This window comes from Podarcis melisellensis, assembly GCF_964234715.1.
Source record: "Podarcis melisellensis genome assembly, chromosome: 6".
In the NCBI taxonomy this organism is placed as follows: domain Eukaryota; kingdom Metazoa; phylum Chordata; class Lepidosauria; order Squamata; family Lacertidae; genus Podarcis; species Podarcis melisellensis.
The window spans coordinates 62,576,372-62,592,487 of record NC_138538.1 but is presented as its reverse complement, the minus strand read 5'-3'; the positions used below and the strand labels follow the sequence as shown (position 1 = coordinate 62,592,487).

General features: G+C 39.7%; 1 protein-coding gene across 14 annotated transcripts in view; it reads right to left on the bottom strand.

Moving 5' to 3' along the window:
* Positions 1 to 16,116, bottom strand: part of LRRC7 (leucine rich repeat containing 7) — a 172,062-nt gene that overhangs the window by 54,059 nt on the left and 101,887 nt on the right. For all 14 annotated transcript variants that reach the window (XR_014169417.1, XR_014169418.1, XR_014169419.1 and 11 more), the window contains 4 exons: positions 10,988 to 11,051; positions 10,226 to 10,300; positions 7,865 to 8,009; positions 5,469 to 5,541 (listed from right to left, as the gene is read on the bottom strand). Coding sequence is in view for 11 of the 14 variants with exons in the window: in XM_081915429.1 (XP_081771555.1) it covers positions 5,469 to 5,541; positions 7,865 to 8,009; positions 10,226 to 10,300; positions 10,988 to 11,051 (357 nt within the window). In the remaining 3 variants the exon portion in view is untranslated. The remainder of the gene's footprint in view (positions 1 to 5,468; positions 5,542 to 7,864; positions 8,010 to 10,225; positions 10,301 to 10,987; positions 11,052 to 16,116) is intronic.

The window sequence follows — 16,116 nt, the reverse complement described above, 5'->3', positions numbered from 1 at the left end:
GCCAGGTAAGCGAGACAGATGAATCAAAAAGCTCTTGCCATTGCGTAAAGCCAGGAACCCCCACCCCACCCCTGGTGCACCCCCCACCCCACCTGTCCAGAGTTGGATTTGCCCTCTGTCTCACTTACTAGGCTCTTAGGACTTTCCCAGAACCTCATTCCCAATGCACAGTAAGCAAGGTATCTGGGAAGGAGGCAGGAGGGCTCTGAAAGCATCTCACGGCCCTTCAAGCTCCCTCCCAAAGCCTAGTAAGTGAGATGGAGGGCTTTAAAACTCTTTCCATGGTGGGTTTTCCCAGCTCACCATTTATTTACTTACTTATTGGCCATGCACCTAAGGTCGTGATTGTGTCAGTAAAGTGAGAATAAGTTGAGGCCCACTGTGCTTGGAGTATTATTCCATAAATACACTGATACCAATCACTGTCTTTACATATCATCTGAGTCAGGGGAGCTTGTGCAGTTGTTGGAGGGATGTCTGGAAGCAGTAATGGGTTGGATGACAGCCAAAACTGAAGCTGAATCCTGACAAGGTCGCAATCCTGTTGACAGGAGATTCTTGTGTTCAAGAACTGGATAGATGGCATATTCTGGAGGGAGCTGCACTCCTTCTGATGGCATCTGGAGGTGCCCTTGGATTCACGTGTCTTGGAACACCTATTAGTAGCTGCAGTTTGCTTGCCAGCTACAGCCATTCTTAGACGGTGATAGCCTGGCAGCAGGATCCTGCAGTCTGGTAACTTCCAAGTTAGATTACTCTAACATATTCTATGTGGGGCTCTGCTCTTGAAAATGGTTCAGAAGTTGTAGCAGGGGAAGACCACCATGGCAAGAGTATTGAGTGGTTCAGCCAGTTTAGTTCATATAACACCAGTTCTGAAGAGTTTGTACAGTCTGCCAATATGCTACTGTGCTTATTTTAAGGTTTTAATGCTGACTTATAATGATCTAAAAAATTTAGGGTTAGGTTACCTAAAGGAGCACTTCATCCTATATTATCCTGCCTGCTGGAGATGCCATGCTCACTATTCCATCACCAAGTGGGCTTCATACACCTGAGACTTGTGAAGAGACCTGTGGAAAGTTGTGGAATGCCCTCCACCTTGAATTTAGGTTGGTGTCTACGCTGGTTGGATTTCAGCACCAAGTTAAAACTTACCTCTTTATCCAGATTTTTAATGATGTAGGGTACTCAGCCACTGATACTTGGAGAGAGCAGTTATAATATTTATGAACTGTATACTGTTCTCAATTTTTTATTGATGTTGTTTTTAATAATTGATGTGTCCCACCCTTGTGGTCACTTGATTTGATGCAGGGTAAGATAAACATGAAAATAAATAAACAAGTTTCCATAATCCTACAAAATAATTCTGCAATAATTCTGTGAATTTAACTGCTAAAACAGCCTGATAAGTGGCACTCTCTACTGAAAGTTTGACTGAATTAAAAAGAAACTGTTTCAATAAATCCTGAACTACCATAATGTTATGGTTACGTAGCAGGTATAATACTGGCTACCAACTACCCAGGACAGGAGGGAAGGGGGTACACACTGACTTCTCATTAACAGAAGTATTATATTTTACAAATGACCAAGATCAAAGCTTTCCCCCATAAATTTATTGGCAACAGTAAAATAGCAAGTGCCCAATATGGCCTTCAGTTATTTACTTCGACATTCCTCAGACGAACAAATCTAAAAGCAGCTGCTCCACAACCCACAGCCCATCTGGTTCCCCACACATCTCCCCTGCAACTAGCTACTAGACCACACTAGCCTGGAGGACTGAAGTGTGTCATCCTCTTGAGAACTGCACAGTGATTCATGAAGTGGGTTGGAAAGAGAACAGCTGAAAGCTTTGTTAGGCTTTTCATTATATGCTTGCGGCTGCCAAGCTGTAATTTAAGCCAGAGGAAGTGATCATTTCTAAAGGCAGCATTCAGACAACTTGGCCCAGATCCACTTTAGGCTTGCGCTGACAGAAGATGTAGACATAGGTGACTGTGCTTTAGTAGACCACCTGGCAAAATGATCATGCTGCACCTTCAGTGATGCTATAGCCAGACAAGAAACATTATCATTTATTGCAATTCCCTTTCAGATGCCACCAGTCCCTAGAATGGCAATACAGAATATATGGAAGAAGGGGAATGTTGCGTTTCAAATGTATCCACACTAACCAAATGCTGAATTCAATCCCTGGCACCTTCAGTTCAAGGATTTCAGGTAGCAGGACTGAGAAAGACCGCTGTGAAAGCCATCAACAATCAGAGTAGACAATACTGGGATAGATGGACCAATGGTATAACTCAGTATAAAGCTACTTTATATGTGCTTCTGTGTAAATGAAGAGACATGTATTGCTCAGAGCAAAGGAATTCAGGATTGAAGCAAAGTGCTATCACAAAATCATTCATTACGTAAGCATTAAGGGAGCAATCTAATATCTTGTCTGTGGATGCAACAGCATTTGCTTCCTCCTTCACCCGCTGCACCTGCCCCTCCCGCACCGAGAACTGTGGGGCTAAAGGGGAGGAAAATCCTATTTGTACAGCTGAATATATCTCTCAAATATGAAAAATGTTATAAGGACTTAGGATGATGTAATAACATACCTCTCAATTGCAAAATGAGAATGAAACAAATTGGTCATCGTAAATTGACAAATTATGAGATGTAAATGATAATTGCTATATTCATGCCAGCCATGGTCATCAAGATTCTAAAATTATATGGATCTCATCTGAAAGATTCAGTATAAAGACAAAAATATGCAAGCATCATTTCAAAATGGTAAGAAGCTTTAGGTCTAGTTAAGATACTTTGAAGATGAGCACATCTGCAAGGAAGGAAACACAGCGTGTCCTACTAATGGTCAAGTGCAGTATATTTATTGACAAGTATCAATAAATATAGATAATAAAAGAGAGAAGGAAAAAAGCCTATTAGATCCCATTATACATGATTTCTGTAGCCTGGTTGCCACTTTCCTGTGGCTGGATCCCATGCTGCTGCAGTAACAGCTAACAGAGCAAAGCTTTAGAAAATACCGTATTTTTCACTCTATATGACGCACAAGACCACAAGACGCACCTAGTTTTTGGAGGAGGAAAACAAGAAAAAAAATATTCTGAATCTCAGAAGCCAGAACAGCAAGAGGGATCACTGCGCAGCGAAAGCAGCAATCCCTCTTGCTGTTCTGTGATAGCTGTGCAGCCTGCATTGGCTCCATAAGACGCACACACATTTCCCCTTACTTTTTAGGAGGGAAAAAGTGAGTTTTATAGAACAAAAAATACGGTACCTAAAAATTCTTTTAAAAAATTGGTTTGCAAATGTGTGGAAGACAGTTGTGGATGGTGGCACTCATGAGCTTGCACCTGTGACTCACTGAGAGCTCCCCCCCCCATTATTTAAATTGTCACATCCTTCTGTGAATTTAAATAATCATTTCATAAAAGAGAAACCTTATGGAAAAATTTCCATTGCAAATTTAAATCAAACAACAACAAAAATCTTTAACATAAATAGTTTTAACTTGCACATCACTGAAAAGCAAGGTTCTTCTTGCACAATTTCTGTACAGTCCAAACTGAATCATATATAAAAAATATCCATAAATGACACTTTACATGATGCAACATATATTTACTGGAGTTCTCACAAAACTCTCATCAGCTAAACAAATGATAAAAATAGAACAAAACACTGTCTGCCAAAGCTATCATCTCAATAAAGTAGTAATTTATGTATCTGTTTTTTATTACCCGCTCATTAAGCTCTTGCTAAACATCTGGAAAATGCTACCAAAGCTATTATTTATAAATAAATATGATTCTACAAAACACTTATTGTTTTATACTTAGTTGTTAAAATTATTCTTTAACTCCACTTAGTAAGGGAAATTTAAAAGAATCTTGATAGTCTTTGAATTTTATATTATTTTTACCTTTCAATTTAAAAAACTGATTCAACTTTTTAATTAAGGATCAGAGTTAAGGTTTAAGAGTGCTACAGTGATTCCTTCCCTGTGCTGCAATGGAACTAGATCAAGAAAGTAACAGTTTATTTACCAGAACATGTGGCTGCTGTTATGCCCTTGTCTGTTTATTTCTCACTACACAAGGCAATGAAGCTGTAAGGAGTAGGCTGTTAAGTTATCCCCCACATGTCCCACAAAAAGCAGGCATTGTATTTGGAAAGCATTTCAAAATTTTGTATAACAGAAAAGAACACTATGAACACAGCACAGCTCAAGTTAAGCACTTGTAATTCCCATCGATCTTAACAGAAGAGAGTTAAGCATGTGCTCAGTTCTTCAAACGAAATCAATGATACTTAAAGAAAAACAGGTTGCTTATCTTAAACTGTAGCTCCTTGAGCAGTCATTTGTGCAGGCACATACATGGAGTTCTGTACCTGTGCGAAGTCTGAAACCTTCTGATAAACATTTTAGCAGGAAATCTGACCAAAGCACACGTTCAAGGGGTGTAGTTCCTATATTCCCTCTCAGATACTAACGGATGGCAATTATTTAAGGAAACACTTGAGTGACAGCAGGTGTGAAAAAAGGCGGGTTGTTTGAGTGAACATATGACCACAGGAACTAAAGTTGCAGGCAAACAACCTGCTTTTCTTTGGGGTCTTTGTGCAGTTTCACCCATGGTAGAATAGCAAGCTAATTTACCCCAAGGTGGGGCAAGTACTAACTAGTAATTGCTGAGCTCAACACAGCCCATCAAATAGAGGTACCTGCCCAAAATTAAATATCCATAGCATCATGCCTGACAAACAATTGTGCCTGCAAAAGAAGCTGGAAATTCCTCTTTGAAAGGATGTGGCTCTTGTAAAAGTAGATGTGGACTCCCATTGGTACTGGGGAGCTATGCCAGTCCATAGCAAAATTAAAGCTTACAGAAAACAACATGAGAGGCCCTGAGTCAATGCAGGTAGAATCTTTCTAGAGCCCTCAGAACACATGGGAAAGAAAAGCATCATGTTGAAACACAGCTGTCCTATCAATGTAGAAGGCTAAGTCATGATGGATGTGCAGGATGTGGAAAGATCATTCTGAGATGTTCAGATAAAACTCAGGCAAGACAACATCCTGGTGTAAGCTAAAAGCTATTTCCTCAGTGCTCCCAGCTTTTATGACTCACCAGCTGTGAGGGCACATGTACGGCCAATGTGCTACCTGTTGGTGAGGCACACACCCCATGGGAGGCCACTGATTGGCCCATTTGAGATGCAGCAGCCAGCGGGAACTCAAGCCAGAAGTCCAGGTTGCCAGAGGAAACTCCCCTAACGGCCACCTGGACATATGGCGGCCAAGCATGAGAGACTGCAACAGGCGCCCACCCAGGAAAGGTTAAGCGTCCATTTCCTCCTTAGACAGAAAATACACATTTGTCTTGAAAACAACCTTATTGCTAAGTACATCAAATCTATAAACTTCCACCACTTACTTTCCAATGGCATTGGGGAGAATTGTGAGCTGATTGTCATCTACTTTTAGAGTTGTAAGCCTTTTCAAGAGCCCTGAAAGAGAGAGAAAGAGAGAGAGAGAGAGAGAGAGAGAGAGAGAGAGAGAGAGAGAGAGAGAGAGAGAGATGTTAGATATTGAAAACAGCATATTTTCCCCCATAATTATTTTTTTACTATGAAGTACACCCTTTTTTCAACTCTCAATACTAGTGGTCATAGTGCCTATTCTGAGGCCAGTTTCAGCAGAAGTAACAAAATAAATGGAATAATGAATAGTATTTTTGAAATAAAGGATTCCCGGCCATTTGAAAAGAATCCTCTTCCAGAGGTGGCTACACAGTATTTCAAACATATTTTCTCATGTGAATCCTAAATTTGCAAACACAGTATCTTCTAATTGCAAAAACCACAGGGTTGAATTTAACTACCGTATTTTTCGCCCTATAGGACGCACTTTTTCCTCTCCAAAAATGAAGGGGAAATGTGTGTGCGTCCTATGGGGCGAATGCAGGCTTTCGGTGAAGCCTGGAGAGCAAGAGGGGTTGGTGCACACTGAGATCAGCGCATCCAGGCTTCGCAGACCTCTCCGCAAGCAGCGGGAGCGCTCTCGCTGCTTGCGGAGAGTTGCCTGCATGCTGAAGCCTGCGCACGCTGAGATCAGCGCATCCAGGCTTCACGGACCTCTCTGCAAGCAGCGGGAGCACTCTCGCTGCTTGCGGAGAGTTGCCTGCATGCTGAAGCCTGCGCGCGCTGAGCTCAGGGCCTCCAGACTTCGCGGACCTCTCAGCAAGCAGCGGAAGCCAGTGCTGGGCTCCCACGGTTTGCAGAGAGCTGCCTGTTTGGGGGCTGGGGTTGGGGGAAGCTTGGGCGGGCCTCCCCCGCCCTAGCCCCGTGCCTGGGGGAAAAATAATTTCCCCCCTTTATTTCCCCCCCAAAAAACTAGGTGCACCTTATGGGACGGTGTGTCCTATAGGGCAAAAAATACGGTAAGTTCTACTCTTTGTTAGTGCTGCCAACCTAGCAGTTCGAAAGCACATCAAAGTGCAAGTAAATAAATAGGTACCGCCCCGGCGGGAAGGTAAACGGCATTTCCATGCGCTCCTCTGGTTCACCAGAAGTGGCTTTGTCATGCTGGCCACATGACCCGGAAGCCGTACGCTGGCTCCCTCGGTCAATAAAGCGAGATGAGCGCCGCAACCCCAGAGTCGTCTGCAACTAGACCTAATGGTCAGGGGTTCCTTTACCTTTACCTTTTACTCTTCGTTAGACCTATTGCATCAGTAGCTAAGGCTCCATCAGAAACAAGGATTTTATTAGTGCCATGGAACTTTTTCTTCTCTCCTCCCCACAAAGCCCCCTAAATCTATTCTGGGAGGTTCTAACCCCTCCAGACTAGATTTGGTGATGGTGCAGGATAGTGGGGAGAGGGGGAATTCTTATTGTGCCAGCATGAATCCTTGCACTGGCTTTTCCTCGTGCAACAATTGAATATGGACCACTGAAATGAATGTGCCCAAGTCAGCCATGTTTGTTAATTTCAGTGGGTCTACTCTGAGTAGAACTAGCACTAGATACAAGTCATGCAGTTTAACAGTGGATTGCTATTTTGTCTTTTTGCGCATGAAGTTTCACACTTGTGCCTGAGGACATGAATTTTAGGTAATGTGAGAAAAGCCATTCCAGAGTATTTCTTCATAGCAGGAAACTAAATTACAGACACACCTCCCTAACACATGTATTACAGTTAAAAATAAACCTGTGGACAGATTCTAGCATTAAAAAATAATTGCACCTCATATTCAAATATGAGTTTCTACACATAAAACTAGTTACAGATAGGTAATAGTGTTGGTCTGCCATAGTCAAAACAAAAAAAATTCCTTCCAGTAGTACCTTAAAGACCAACTAAGTTAGTTCTTGGTATGAGCTTTCGTGTGCATGCACACTTCTTCAGATACCAATCTGAAGAAGGTATCTGAAGAAGTGTGCATGCACACGAAAGCTAATACCAAGAACTAACTTAGTTGGTCTTTAAGGTGCTACTGGAAGGAATTTTTTTTGTTTACACATAAAACTGTGATGCAAGGCAATGTGACCAGGAACACTTTTCTGTATTGTGAAGTAAAACTTCAAAACGTTATACCTGTATTCTTCATATAATTCTTAACTCTTAACATAAAAACAGTACGTTATTTTAGAGATAAAGTTGCTAATAGTAATTACAGGATAATGAATGATAGGGGAGGCAGATAAATCTTAATCTTGATTCAGAAGAAACGGACCCTTGAATCCAAACCATCTATTAACAAAAAACCCATTTTCTTAGCAACAACCTCTCACACATAACCACACATTTAGTCAACATTTCTTTCTTTACCTATAGAATCTGGCAGTTGTTGTAGCATGTTGGATGACAACAGTAGATCTTCCAGGGCTTCACATCCTGATATGTCCATATCTATACTTTCTATCCTATTTTTTGACATATCCAAGTACACCAGCTGCTTTAACCTTCCTATAGGCTTGATGACATCACATAAGAATAGGTTGTTGGTTAGATTTACATTTCGTAGCAAGCACCAATGGTTAACAGCAATAATATTTAGAAATTAAAGTTAACAGAAAGGTAATGGTGATTACAGAAGCAAAAGTGATCTTGTCTGATGTTTCACTGGTCAAGTACGCTAGAAAAACCACTGTTCTAAAGTTGTATCTAAAGATACTGCAACAATGATCACTACTTAAATGGTGAGGTTTGATTTTTCCCAATGACTCACACAAGACAGGATCCTAACAGAGAATTATTTTTTTAAATGTGCATCCACAGAGTCTGTGGCACAGATTGTTGCAAGGAATTGGAAGACCTACACATACCTCCCATATTCCAATTCTCCTTACTACCTTTGCTTAACCAATAAATGTGAGTTCAGAGCAGTGAGCTAACAAACCGAAAGGGGTGTCTAGACAGGGATATTGAAGTTACACACAGACCCCTCATGCCCATTATTTCTCAACCCCATAACTTCCAGATTGGATTATTGCAATGTGCTCTACATAGAGCTGCCCTTACTTGTCTAACCTATTTCACAGACTTTAGGTGGCTCTCAAAATATCAGTGAAAATCATTAGTGCTATTTATAAAGATACATCTGAATAGTTCTTAAATGTAAGAATATTTCAGTGTCTTCATGCAGAAAATAAGGATGTTGCATGCGGAGCCTTTACTAAATTGCACCATTCCTGCACGTGATCCTTTTATGAATTTCAGTTGTTGGATTGGAATTACCTGAGCACTACACAACAGATGGTAAGCACTGTCGACTCTGACACTGCTAATCATCAAACAGATATGAATATGTGAAACAGAATCCAACACTTACTTTGGATATGTATAAATACATTTAAAGGGTTTGTAAAAGTTCTACAAGCACTAAATCACATTGCCAATTGAACTAGAGTGCTCTTATATTGAGCTGAAGTAGCAATGTTGTTACCCAAAGGCATTTTTGTAGCATATACTGTAGTATTTAAATTGAAAATGGACTTCTACATGCTATAGGCTAGGCAAAAGCTGTACAGAAAACACTACCCTCTGTTCAAGTCACAGCACAGAAATTTGCCTTAAGATGATTTACTCTGTGTGCTTGAACTAGAATTCTTATATTAAAATTCTCTTATAATCATTGAGTTGGAGCCTAAGAACACTGATCAGAGTTCCATTCACAGATTATAGCTTCCCTACTTCCTTCTTCCTGCTTCAGCTTACAAAAAAGGGGCCCCTACAGAACAGCACTGGATATGTTCGGGAGGGGGCTGAAGCTCAAGGGGAGAATTGACATAAGCAGAAGTGCCTTTCTTCTGGGGTTAGGTCCTGCTGGATTCACACTATAGTGATTTATTTCATGCCAAACTCAATAAACTGACAGCTGAAGATAGGAAAAACTATTACAAGAGGAGGCAAAATAGAGATAAACCATGAGTCCAGGGGGCAGGGCCACCAGTGTGTGTGCGCGCGCTTTACTTAGGACCAGAGATCCAAGGGGGCTACACATTCTCACTGTACTATTTCCTAGAACAACTTCACCCTTTAGACATCATGATCCTGCGTTACCATATGAACGCAGACGTTACCATATACTCATCTGGCTGTCATCCCCAAAACCACTCTAGATGTGTGTGAACTGCAACTAGCATGTCTATAAGCAGCATTCATCTCTTGTTGAGATGGTGTCTCACAAGCTGCTGGAGTGCATTCTCTTGTTCCACACAGAAGAATGATTAGAAATATTGTTACATGGTATCTAAGTTATTTGTATCAGATCTAGTTGTTCAGAAATAGCAGCAATGAGAGTCAGATTAGCAGATGCTTTGTTAGCTAGACATCCTTCAGTAGTGAAATCCATGAGGCATACTACAGAAATATTTTTAAAAATTTGTTCATGTATAAGCAGCAATAAGGCTCTCTGAGAGCCTTATGCTACTTAGATCAATTGAAAACCCATCACCTGTTAAAGAAATAACATCTTTCAAATATGTTTCAATATAACAGAAATATATACGTAGCTGAAATTTTGCAGAGTTGTGTAGTGTCAGAACAAATCAATTTAAGTTTATAATTTACACATTACTATGCAACATAATGTTAGTAACCTTGTCCAAAAACATGTTCAGTGTTACATCTCCCTATGTTAACAAGAAATGAAACTAAAAAACACATAAATGTATACAATATCCATACCCCAGGCAGTGTTTGAAGTGAATTACTGTCCATCCATAATTCCTTTAGATTTTGAACTTGTTCCAGAACCTCAGGCTGTAAAAAAGTATATTTTATAAATATAACATTTATGCAAACCAAATGATATTTTAATTATTTCCAAGTGATTACCTTTTGCAAACAAAATCAGAATAGAACTATAGTTCTTTAATCTGATTACTTCATCATTTTCTTTAAGGTTGTACTTATATGTGATTATTATGTTAAATATTACAAGTCACATTTCTGAATGTGGTTTGGTCTAAATCCATCTACCAGGATGGATCAACTAACACTGAGAAGAAGCAGCACAGAGAAGCAATGGCCGATTTAGTATTTCAGAAACTCTGAACTGTCAGGTATTAGGAGTTAAGGCTTTTATTCTCACAGCTTCTGTGATGCTGCTGGTCTTTGAAGCAAGATCCTACAAATCTATCAACCCTTCCCCATAATGTCACACAATCCAGAGTATCATGTGCCATAAATAAGAGACTTACTATTTGTACACCCTCATTATTATCCCTGTCTGTGGACATAAAATATTTCATCATGAATTCCTTTTATTACCAATGCAAAGTAGGATCCTATGCAGCTTTTACGTGTATGGAAAGCAAAATAGTAGAGTTACTCGTTTCTGCATGCAGCACAATTCTCATAGTGGGAACTGAGGAAAATTGCATTGATATACTGAACACTACTGAACATACATGTTTTGTTATGCTTTTTAAAACAGGTTTTTCTTACCAACTCAGAAAATTCATTATTGCCTAGGTCAAGCCTCTCTAGCTGTGTCAGTTTGTGCATTGACCTGTAAAAAACAAAAGATAATACAGTAATGAGAATGTTACGATTTTACTGCAATTATACTATACACAGTGGCAAAGGTTGCATGTGCTGTTACATTAAATTTTAGAGGTAGACAGCGCATATTGGATAGAATAAAGAACATATTAGACAGGACAACAAACATTTTTGTCACATTGTTTATAATTAATGAAGCAATTCATTTTTATTTCAATATATGAACAGCAACGTCTACAATAAACTATGATAAATGAATCTCCCTAAAGCTGATTTTAATCAGTTTTAATATTCTTATTATTTATTTGTACCCCACCCATGTGACTGTTCCAGCCGCTTTGGCGGCTTCCAACAGATATAAGAACACAATGAAACATCAAACATTAAAAACTGATAGAGGGCTGTCTTCAGATGTCTTCTAGAAATTGTATAACTACCAACTTACTTACATAACGTAAGCAAGAAGTCTCCATAGTTACAGTTAGGAGCCTGATTAGCATTCCAAGGCATACAGGATGGTCCCAATTTATTTAAATGGAAGATTCAGTTCTGAAGATGGAAAGCCCTTGTGGGTAGGAGGGTTCATATGCACAATCTAGCTGCAGCACTTACAAGGAAATGCTGGATCAGAGTGCATGTTGCAGAACATCTGCAAATGGAATAAGTTCCTCAAATGAACAGTATATTAGCTTTTATTTAAGAGTCCTATAAAGGCCATGTTCTATTACTACTTGGTGGAAATCCTAAGAGTGGAGAAGGATGTTGTACTCAGGCTCTCTTTGCAAAGTTTCTCATCTTATTGGTCTATGTGAAATTAGGATGCTGGACTAGATGGGCCTTTGGTCTGATCCAGCATGGCATTCTTATAAAAAGAATTCTGCCAAGTGAAAGTTATCTTTGTCACTACCCTTCAGTGGCCTGGCACTGTGTGATTTGGAGTAAAGAGGCGGAGAGGCACAATTTGACATATTGCTTAAACCCAGCCAGTCAACCAACTGTCAGGTAACATGAAAAACAACAACAACAAATCAGACATTAGGCATTCATTAAAGATAACAATGATAAGCCAATTAAACCCAAGTACCTAGCATTAAACTACCCAAAGTTTATAAGCAATGTAATGCACACTACACAGACAATAAACTCATAAAAACAACAGAAAGCTGGTAGCAAGTTTCATATGGGTGCTGTGAAAAATTTGCATGTGTGAGTGATAACAATCCCACAACAAATGCTTGTCTGTAAGCAACCATCTAAAAATTTACTAATTGGGTTTGACTGTGTAATCTCAGTTTGCTTATACAGTATTTCTTATTAACCAAGCATTGTAGATGTATGCCTCCCTTAAAGGAATAAGCTACACCTTATAAAATACATTTTCACAGGGATTAGCTTTTCTTTACTTTTTTTTTTTTGGAACATTGCATTTATGGGTTGCCCCCAAATTTAGTTTCATACTTAATGAGTTGAAAAATCTATTGTTAGCTATGATATCACATTGATCCCACTGTATTCAACTTATATAGTCATTATATTTTGAAAACATATCTTGCAAATTATTCAGTATTTATAAATAGTACAGAGAAGAGACACAAACAATGTTGCAGTGTTAATACTTCCCCCTTTGTGAATACTAAAAATAAATCATGAAGGAATTTTTGAGCCATACTGTCTTTTGTTTAGTAGTAGTTTCATCATTAACAACGGATACTAGTTTCATCATTAACAACGGACACTAGACTGGCTTGAGGGGGAAAAACATTTTTGAGTTTCAAGGGTACTGTTTTTTATATAAGGCTGATATATTTAATGAATCCAGTTCTGCTTGCCCAAGTACATTTCCAGAGTAATGTATAATCTGCCCATAACTGTAAATAACAAACAGAAAACAAAAATATCATATGCCTCTTGGGTACCTTCTTCAAAAAGGAAACTGATGCTGTAAAAAAGAGTCTTGAACTTTCCATTGTTCAAGCGACAGCACAGAACAATATTTTTTATTTCTTTGAAAGCTTAGAAAAATAAATAAAGTTCTGCTCCTTAAATGTTAAGTTCCTTCTCTGAGGCAATTACCACAGCTAAAAACAGACCAACAAGAATCTTATGGCTAGCCTTAACTAAGCATGAGGGGCAGGCAAGTGACAAGCAAACTGTCAGTCAAATTTCTCCAAGTATCTTGTCAGCTTCCTCTGTTATAACCTACAGAATGAAGAAAACCTGAATGGTTCGTCATTAACAATTTTGGATTTGTGTCTGCAATATATCAACTGAAATTTGTCATACGAGTGCTATTTCTCTTTCTACTTCTGCCATTTCGTTTCATTATTTTGAAAGCCTTGTGTGTTGCTGTCAAGTTGAGGCTTAAATTCAATGGTAGCATGGCTTGAGCTAGGCATTTCTTTGCCTTAAATAATTAATCTGGGGTTTATACTCCATTTGTCATTTATAATTGCAAAATGGTTTGGTAACTGCTTTCCCCTCGGCTTACAGCCTTTTGAACCTTCTAACCATTTTTATGTTATAGAAATTCAGGAACACTATGGAACAGCCTTACATAAGGCATCCATCTAAGTAATAACTACCACTATACTAATGCAACCAAATGCTGTCCTTGCTCTTTGAAATGGGATATAGAATCAGTGCCATAGAAGAGGCAGTAATGAGCATGCATATGTATGGATTCAGGGAGGAGGAGGAGGAGGAGGAGGAGGAGGAGGAGGAGGAGGAGGAGAAGGAGAAGAAGAAGAAGAAGAAGAAGAAGAAGAAGAAGAAGAAGAAGAAGAAGAAGAAGAAGTTGTTCATATTCCGCTTTATCACTACCCGAAGGAGTCTCAAAGCAGCTAACATTCTCCTTTCCCTTCCTTCCGCATAACAAACACTCTGTGAGGTGAGTGGGGCTGTGAGACTTCAAAGAAAACAAGAAAACAGTGCCCAACCTGGTGATAGGCTAATAAATCATGCAGAGAGGGAGCTTCAGCCCAAGAAAAGAGAAGAGGCAGTAAGGGAACACCTAGCTACTTTAAATGAATTCAAATCTCCGGGGTCTGATGAAATACATCTGAGGATACTAAAAGAACTTGCAGATGTAATATCAGAGCCTCTGTCTATAATCTTTGAGAATTCTTTGAGAATAGGTGAGGTCCCTGGGGATGGGAGGCAGGCAAATGTGGTCCCCAACTTTAAAAAGGGGGAAACCCAGGCAATTACCAACTAGTCAGCTTGACACTGGTACAAGGAAAGGTGTACACTCAAAAAAAGATGCTGTGATTACTAAGAACTAGCACATCTTTCTCAAAAACAAGTCATACCAGCCTAATCTTATTTCCATTTTTGAAAGAGTTTCAAGCTCAGTGGATCAGGGAGATGTAATGTATCTTGATTTCAACCCAAGAAGAATAATCCCACATCAGGTAGATGAGGATATTAGGAGGCAAAGAGTTTGTTAAAAATTGACATTAACACATAAGCACACACACAGCCAGGAGGTACTCAGAAAGTCTGCTTATCTGTAACTGTAGTTCTTCAATGAGTAATCTGTGCAGAGACATACAGGTTATGTGCCTGTGCAGACTTGTTTTTCAGATTTCTTGAACTTGGTTAGTGTTTTGGCAGGCTGCTTATCCCAGTGTGTGCACACTCAAAGGGCATTGGCCCCCACTTTCCTGCTCAATTCCTAATGGATTGCGCGCAGCGGCTATACAAAAAAAGTGAGCAAGAGCAGGCTATATGAATAGCAAACTAACATACCAAAGGCTGGGGAGCTGCCTAGAAAGCTCTGGGTTCAGCACAGCCCTTCCAGAGGAGCAACCATTCTGGATTAAATATCAAGTCTATAGTACCAGATGAACATAGAAAGCTGATGTAGTAACCCTTTGAGCTGAAGCAATAGTAACCAGGAAAGGCAGCTTAAATATTAAGTGCCATAATCAAAAGTAGCAAGAAGCTCAAAGCAAATGGGTTAGCCCTGAGTTGAAGCAAAATAACTGAAAAACTGAATTTGGACTGCAAGCTGTTCAGTACTATGGTCAGCCATAGTTGAAAACATAAGAATATTCTTTCTCTTCCATGCTAAAGATAAGAATGTATGTTGATGGAAAGTGCTCTGATGAATTCAGGCCAGTGCATTAATACCAAACAGGACTTCCTCACATTTACACAGAGTTCCAAGATGTCAAGAAGACTCAGCATTGTGGCAAGATAGTTGGCCAACTGGTCTAAAGTTGGAGTGATCACGCTTGCTCCATCTTCCATGTAACAGCCCTTCAAATATTTTAAGATAGCTATCATATCTCTCAGAATTCTCTTATCCATGGGCTAAACATACCCAGGTCCCTCAACTGCTCCTCAGAAGGCTTGGTTTCCAGACCCTTCATCTTCTTAATCACCCTCCTCTGCACACATTTCAGGGGATGCAATGGATCAATGAATGCAAGGAAGGAATGTCAAATGAATGTGCCTACTTCTTGAAATTTCAGACAGAGATTCCCCATCTCCCCTAAGAACATTTAGTACAATCTTTGATGTCTGGGTACTTGTTCCACTGCTGCCATTTAGATGAGTATCAATACCTCTAAAGGAGGAGAGGTGGGGATAAAGTGAAAGACTCTGTCTTGAGGAAGGAAGTCAAACACTAGTGCAAGCAGCCACTGGTCAGTAATGAGGGAAGACCACACAACAACAAAAAACACCCTTAGCTACTTGCTAAACACTGGCAAAATGATGAAGAGAAAAATGATGAAGAGAAAGTCAAAGCTGATATCTGGAAGAGTCTGATGTTTTATGTCACTTGAATGACTTCCCAACTGAGAAGCTTTTCAAAGTACAAAGAGGTCTGCTTGGAAGTCTCTGTAGCTAGGGAGGTAGGATGACTGGAAGAGGTCCTGTGCCAAAGCAAACCTTGACCAAAGCAAAACTTGTATACTGTTGTGTTGTCAAATCCATATCACAAGCTGTATTGCAGAGTTTTCATCCTCTATCCAAGGCATCAACTGCCTTTTCCAAAAAAAGGCCTAAGCCCTGGTAAGTTTTGAACCATAGTTCTAGCATCCTATCTCAGTCCAGAGGAGTGCGCC